The 7,478-nt window shown below is 38.4% G+C and overlaps 1 protein-coding gene across 1 annotated transcript; it reads right to left on the bottom strand.

The window, feature by feature from the left end:
• Positions 1-278: 278 nt before the first annotated feature.
• LOC134743376 (acrosin-like) lies at positions 279-6,943 on the bottom strand. The gene is made up of 7 exons (XM_063676768.1): positions 6,147-6,943; positions 4,854-5,033; positions 4,003-4,231; positions 3,449-3,561; positions 2,540-2,701; positions 1,674-1,836; positions 279-911 (listed from the first exon to the last, which is right to left on the bottom strand). Exons 1-7 carry the CDS (start codon positions 6,372-6,374, stop codon positions 685-687), a joined length of 1,302 nt encoding a protein of 433 aa, XP_063532838.1. The 5' UTR covers positions 6,375-6,943; the 3' UTR covers positions 279-684.
• Between the last annotated feature and the right edge of the window lie 535 nt (positions 6,944-7,478).

The following is a 7,478-nucleotide window of genomic DNA, read 5'->3' on the forward strand; positions in this document are numbered from 1 at the left end:
CGCCGCTATAGTGGCTACAAAAGGACGCCACTCAGCATATGCTCTGGTATAAATAAATACCACAGCGCTGGTTTTCTGTGGCACCCCGGGCCGGAGGGTAGCTTAGAACTATTTGAGATAAATATAAAAATACAAATAATATAAATACTTACTATAAAGATACAGATAGGTTATAGCTTCATGTAGGGTAAAATGTTATGATGGTAAGGGTAGGTAGATATTATTAGTATTATAGACATTAGAAGAGGTAGATAAAATAATAACTTTATGTATAACTCTGGTAAAAAAAACTAAGTCCGACGATTTGAGAAATCCATGGGACGCAACGAGCACGGCAATTGCAGGCTAAAAAGATATTTTTTAAATTGGAGTTTAAATGTGAATAGTGTCTTAGAGTTACGTATAGGCGGAGGTATGTTGTTCCAGCATTTCGTGGCAGAGTAGCGAAAACTGCCACGAAATGCTGCTGAACTGCCGTGTCTCGGGCAGATAAGTCGAATGGCTTCTCTAGTCGGGCGGGTGGAAAACTTTAATTTGTTGAAGAGGTACAGAGGTTGTTGAAAATGGACAACACCGAAAAGCAGTGACGCAAAATGCAACGAACGTCGTGCATCCATTTTCAACATCCTACTACTATTAATATAGGGAGTCACGTGAGTCCGTATCGCTAAGCTTATGGTGCCTCTATAGAATATTGCTCCTATACTTAAGCCCGGAGTGATGATACAGCCAGGTATAGTGAGGTGCTACATCCGTGTACACGACATAATGCTGGGGATCACATTCTGTATGCCCGACTGAAACGCCACACTTGGACAGCACGCCGCGAAGAATGTAGCTGATCTTGTGATCGCTTTGCAGCACGCCAAGAACCAGACCACCGCCGCTGTCGCCGTTCCGGGGGTTTATGCCTGTGGAAGAGTATGGGTTTGAAAACAGCCCTTGTTTGAATCCATTAGCATCTACTTTAAACGTCAAAACATCGAAAATCGTCTCGCTCTTTTGCGAATTAAGCAAGAGTGACAGAATAGAGATATATATGTTATATGGATAGATCATCGAATTTTCATGATCACGATACTCTTGCTAAATCGATTTGAATGAAAAAGTGATTTACTAAAAACTAAACTAAAAATACGCGATGCGAGTGACTAAAAATACGTGAATGAAACCGCTAAGACCCGCTCGTTCAAGCGCTCGCTGCTTAAGTTAATATGTCTCACGATAGTTTAAATTCGAGTGATTTACTAGTATAAAATTTTATTGTGACCCAAAACTTTATATTTATTGCTTCTAAATAGGTTCGCAATTTACATTAACCTTAGACTGTCAAACTGTAGTCAAACTTTCTGAACAATTAGGTAACTATTTACAACCTGGCGTCCTTCAAAGTGTTACTCCTTGCTTTTACGCAACTACTTTTAGTTTCGTAATTCAATGTAGTGTTTACACCACACACGTGCGTAAAACTGAAAGCGCGTACTACAATATTAATTATAAACAACAAGGGTCATTCCAATTGCTTATCGAGCATGGGAGAGTCCAACGCTTATGAGTACCAGTGTAAATGCATTCGATTACAAATAGTTTTTACGTCGATTGTTACACTGGTTTACGCAGAGTTCGACTCCTGTACTAAGAGGAATACATGGCCAGGTATCGAAAACATTTACCAGAATTCGGTCCATAGCCGGCGCAGAAGCTGAACTCGTTCAGGAGATTCTTGTATACTTTAGGCGAATATGAGAGGCAAGTGGTGTCGTTCTGGATCATGGTGTAGGCTGACCGGAGAACGTCGGACGGCTGATTGGTCTCTGTGTAGCCGAAGCCGACAACCTAGTGGATATGTTATTTATTATTAAAAAATAAATCCGACAAAAAAAATACCGACCCTGACAGTACATATTATTTAGTACATGTCGTTTTTGAGTGAGTGATATAGCTTTTGATTGAACTCACTCAGTCTTCAACTCACAGAAAATTTAACTTGCTCAGTAACTTATCTATATCAGTATTACTTGCTCGCTCGTTTCCACTCATGATTTGAATGAGACGGCCTAGCCAAACGAGTGAAACGATGCGAATATGCGATACGTCAATTTCGGAGCGGTTCGGAAGAATTTGGAGGGTGACGGGAAAACATGAAATAACAATTTCGGAAAACTTCTTGAATCTGCTAACAAACTTTCACGAGAATCAATTGAGAAATGCTACCTGTAGAGGAGAACATCCGGACATACGAAAGCATTTTTCTCTAAGCTGAAACTGACACCTTCGCTAACGCTCGGCACAGAATAAGTAATAGTATTTACAGAACGGCCACGCACCGCCCCGCCCCGACTCGAATTACCTCGTCCCGCGACAGCAGATTGACGGCCGTTTGCCGGCCACTCAGTACTATTTTTAAGTAACTTACTCACATTATGACGCATGACGCGTGTATACAGACGTGCCGTTCACACATAGAAACGCAAGTGATTTTTGATGTATAGCGTGTCCGCCCTGCGCTCGGTCAATAAAGTGTAATAGTATTCCTTACTGTTGCTTGTTTCCCGTACAAATCTTCTTTGCTATACACGGGGCCCCACAGGCAGACGGGTTGCACGAACGCCGTGTATTTGAACTTGTGTACTTTGATGATAGCCAGGTCCGAGGTAGCTAGGGGGTCCGTGTATCCTGGATGAAGCACTATGTCTCGAGCCTAAAATACATACGTCATTATTTACTCACACAGCTAATACATAAACTAACGTAATTGGCCATTTTTAGGGTTCCGTACCCAAAGGGTAAAAACGGGATTACTAATAAGATTCCACTGTCCGTTTGTTTCCAGGCTGTATCTCATAAACCGTGATAGTCATGAATTTCAACTGTCTAGCAGTTGAAATTTTTACAGATGATGTATTTCTGTTGCCGCGTGCCGCTATAACAACAAATACTATTTAAGAACAGAATAAAATAAATATTTAAGTGGAGCTCCCATACAACAAACGTGATTTTTTTGCCGTTTTTTGCATAATGGTACGGAATCCTACGTGGGCGTGTCCGACTCGCACTTGGCCGGTTTTATTTAAAGTTGTACAGTACACTTTTTTCGGATTTCGGAATATTTACCTTGGTATGTTATTTCTACTTAGAATCACGAGCTCTTTGAATTCTGTTAGGAACGAAAAAAATCAAATTTGTAAATAAAATAAGTATTAAAATGAATATTAATTACCCTTTTGACATGTAAAATTTGTATTTTTATGAATAAAGGGATATAAAATATATGACATATTTACTTATTCCATTTCATCCGCATTAGCCTACAGTGCCTGCTGAGACCGGCTATCCATACCACACCAGACCACACCAGAATTTGCGATTGACATTTTGCTTTTTCGCATCGTTATCGAGATGGAGAAACATCAAATAATAATAAGATTAACAAGGTTTATCTACTCACCACTAAAGCCTGTCTGCCTATCTGGTTATAGTCCGTGTGGTTATTCACGCCAGCGACAATGACCACCAATCGCGCCTCGATCAGAATGTCACCTCTGCTCACGCAATGTCCAGCTTAAAACCAAATAAATCATTACTATGTATATTTACTCAACTTAGAGGGGGCGGGGGCAAAATCATGACCTTCGATTGTTTCACGGTAAGGTCAATGTAGAGAAAATCGGCATAGCGTTTGCTTCTGTTGGCAATGTTTCCGGATTCTGTTCATGTTTTTATCTTCTTCTTCTTCTTCCTCCCCGCCTTTTCCCGTTATACTGGGTCGGCTTTCCTTATTCTGAGTCTCCAGGAAGTTTTAAGCTGAGCGTCCATGTACACATTTTGAGCATCAGTTAAATATATTGTTTAACGGCACTTCACTATTAATCAAATAACGAACAATAAGATCCGATCACTTTAGCCAGCACTAACTCCCTCCAGATCGCACACTTGTTTGATAGCTTTCTTATGGATTAGTTGTAAGATTATTAATACATTATTGTAAGAGATAAAGCATACCTGTCAAAACAGCAGTACTTGATATAATACTGCCACCGCACTCATATCTCGTGACGTCACTGTTCGGGTTCTTCTTGAGTAAAGCCACATGCCAAGGCCAGTCTCCAGCCAAAGCTTGAGTTCTGACTGAGGTAAGTTCAGCGTGCTCCAGCGCTCTCCTTCCACACACTTGCTTGTAGACTTCTTTTGGATTTGTTGTCACATTTAGGGAATCAATAGTTTGCGCCGCCTAGAAATAAAAAAAAAAATAACGACCAAAGTAATTTTTAAAAGGACATCGGGACAGGATAATAGTAACTTAAAATAATTGTTACAGTCTTCTGTGTACAAGTTACTAAAAACCTTTGCACTTACATTTGTTTGGTTCTTAACTTATTGTTTTACTTTGTGTTGACCAAACCTTCCTACCACAAATCTAGAAGAAATTATTTATTTATGATTATTTTTAGCAAAATTTCGATCCTGTGCATGGAAAAAAAGCGAGACTAAGTTTACCTACTAAACTTCCAGAACCATGCTCCATTATTACAAAACGAAAGCTGTTGATGTATCAGAATAAAAAACAAGATTCTTATTCAATGACCAAGAATTTTAAAACAGATAAGAGTTGTATTATTGTCAAAATCACCGTCAACTTCTTACAGTAATCAAATGGAAAACTGCTTCTCAAAGAAATCAAATGGAAAACAACTGACGAACGGGTTTCCCCTCTCATTTAGTTTAGACCTTTTTGCTCTTGCTTGCTTTTTGCTCTTGGGATTAAGGCTTATTATCGCGTACTTTTACGGCTTTTAGCAAACTTTTTTGTCCTCTACTGCTTGCAACATAAACACTATATTAGTGTGGCATACCTTTATGGCGTCGTTGCAAAGCATGACATTGTTGAGCTTGAAGTTGGCCACGGTTGGTACTTGGGTGCTGTTATCGGCCAACCGTAGGAGGAAGAAGTACTGTTTGGGCAACGCTCCTTTTGGCCGAAGGATAAAACGGTGCCAATCATCTCGTACCGACATGGTGGAGTTCTGAGAGCTCTGTAAACATATACCTCTATTATATGTATGTCGAGGGGGCGTAAAGCCAGGAAATTAGAAAGGAACATAAGATTTGGCGCGCCGCGCGAAACTTGCGACGGAAGATTTTGCGATCGCGCGGGTTTTGATTTTGACGTTTTTCCTCTATATATCTAAAATGTTCCTCTGTATTTTGAACAGTGCGCCAAGCGAGACGTTTTGGAAACTCAAATTCCCATACAAAATGACACTTAACGCAAACGCGTAAGTCACGTCACGCTATCGAATGAAATTTACACTAGGGGTACCGTTTAAAATTTTGCTAGTCAAATCCCTCGGCTATATCATTGGCTATTTTATACTAGAATTATACTACTAACTATACATACAGCATACAAATGCAGGGTAACAATATAAATACAATTGAAAATAAAAATTAGATATATTTTTGTGATTTTTTTATCAAGCCGACTTTAATATTTAAAGGTTTTGCTTGGATTCTGTCCTCCAAAATATAGTCTAGTTTTCGAGTGAAAATTTCATGGCATTTGCAAGTGATTAAAATGTGTCAAAATGCAGTATAAGTAAAAACTACAAATTAGCATGTATTAAGAGAGCTCAGCATTGACACTCGTCTCTCCACAACATGCCATGAGCGAGATTCTTCGGACATATTATGCAGTCTTCAACGCATGATGTGGAGAAACATAATTTAGGGCGAATAAATGGCAAACGTGCTCGGGGTGGGACACGTATGAGATGATGAAATAAAAACTTTTGTTAGAGTCAGTACCTATACTTATAAAGTTTAAGCTTGAATATTAAATGCACATTTAAGTAAGTAGGGTGTTAAGTTTATGTCAGGTAACGATAGTTTTTTACTGCAGGTAAAATGACCGGCCGGAAATTTATCATTGCAAAAACAGCACTAGCAAAAAACGCATATCAAATTGTTAATACTGGTGCTTCATAAGACCCTGCGTCAGAGCTTAAAAATTTTCGGATATCCTATATCAAAGTAACGGGGCTTTATTTGACAGTAATTAGCTTAAATATGTAGTATTTACACATATTTTATGGGTAAATATGCGACTTTTTAATTAATTAAATACACCCCTAAATATATTCACTTACCCCGTACAACTCGACTTGCCGCTCAAACTGAATGTCGATTTCCACCTCAGTCAAATGAGGATACAACTCAAAGTACACCACACCTCGCCACTCAGCCGCTGTAACCTTGTCAAACTGAAGTACGCCCAAACCGCAGGGATCATACCTCGTCAACACAGATCCTTCTATGGCCATAGACTCTACCTCCAACATAGACAACGCCACACATAATAAAAAATTAAAAAACATTGTTGAGTATTATTTATTATTAAACACTATTGTATTGTGACAATTTCGGCCGAACACTGAACACTAAAATCAGTGAACGTTATCAAACCGGCCTATACAGCGTGTCCTAATTTCACCTTAAAACTACAGCGAACGTCGTCGCACTTGTCTTGAGAATTGTGGTCAAAAGAATGAAACGCGCTCTTTTAAGTGAAAGTTTTCAGTGACTCACATTGACGAGCGTCGCAAAAATTTTCTTTGTTATAATTATTTGTAGGGTTTTATTAGGTCAGTTTTACATAAATTAGTCATGATGACGAATTATTCATATGCATTATGTGTGCTCGGTCTGGTTGGAGAGGTTAGCCTACTGACCCAAACATTTTTTATACCTACAATCTGCAGATGTGGTGTGAACAGGTGTACAGCAAATTAGCTGGGCATGAGTGCCTTCTGTATAAAGCGTATATTTGTTTTACTCTCGTTTTCGTTTGTAATTAATATTTGTTAGTCATCGTAAATATATTTATTTACGCTGTTACAATATTTTCATGGGTCTATTTTAATTTTAGTCTAATTGTTTTATTTAAATGAATATTACTGTTATTAAGTATGAGATTAAGAGTAGTGACAATTAATATTATTTCCTAATTCATCATGAACATCATCATTTCCTTATTAACAAATATCGAAAATTAGGTATAACGTTAAAACAAATAAGTTTCTGCATTTTTTCATCACTCTGTATTTATAAGCTTGATATCGTACTCCTAAATCAACAAGGTCGTATCTTCCCACCAACATTAATCCGATAGGTCTATTTTCCATCAAGAATGTGGTTTGTCAGTATTGTCAGTGCAATGTACAAATGACCGTTGTTCTTGACCCTAAGTTTCTATGAATTCGTGTTATCATGGCCGGTTGTTGTGTGCTTTACTTCGGTATTAAACAATAACACGGAATATAGTCCAGTACCAGGAAGGCGATTATTTATGTTTTCCATAATTATTTTACTCTTTCATTGTGTTTCTGTTTATTGTGTATAATTCCCTGTTTTTGTTGCTTACGTAAGCAAAAGTATTATTTCCATAGCTAGTTTAGCATTACGCTCCTTGTTTTCGTAAC

The sequence above is a fragment of the Cydia strobilella genome, chromosome 8 (assembly GCF_947568885.1).
Source record: "Cydia strobilella chromosome 8, ilCydStro3.1, whole genome shotgun sequence".
Lineage (NCBI taxonomy): Eukaryota > Metazoa > Arthropoda > Insecta > Lepidoptera > Tortricidae > Cydia > Cydia strobilella.

Bases quoted from the DNA above. Each gene is read 5' to 3' on its own strand.
- LOC134743376 (XM_063676768.1), bottom strand. From the start codon at position 6,374: ATGTTTTTTAATTTTTTATTATGTGTGGCGTTGTCTATGTTGGAGGTA. The intron at 5,034-6,146 runs GTAAGTGAATAT...ATATGTTTACAG, and splicing joins GGCAAGTCGAGTTGTACGGG to AGCTCTCAGAACTCCACCAT. The intron at 912-1,673 runs GTAAATGTTTTC...ACTCTTCCACAG, and splicing joins CGGCTATGGACCGAATTCTG to GCATAAACCCCCGGAACGGC.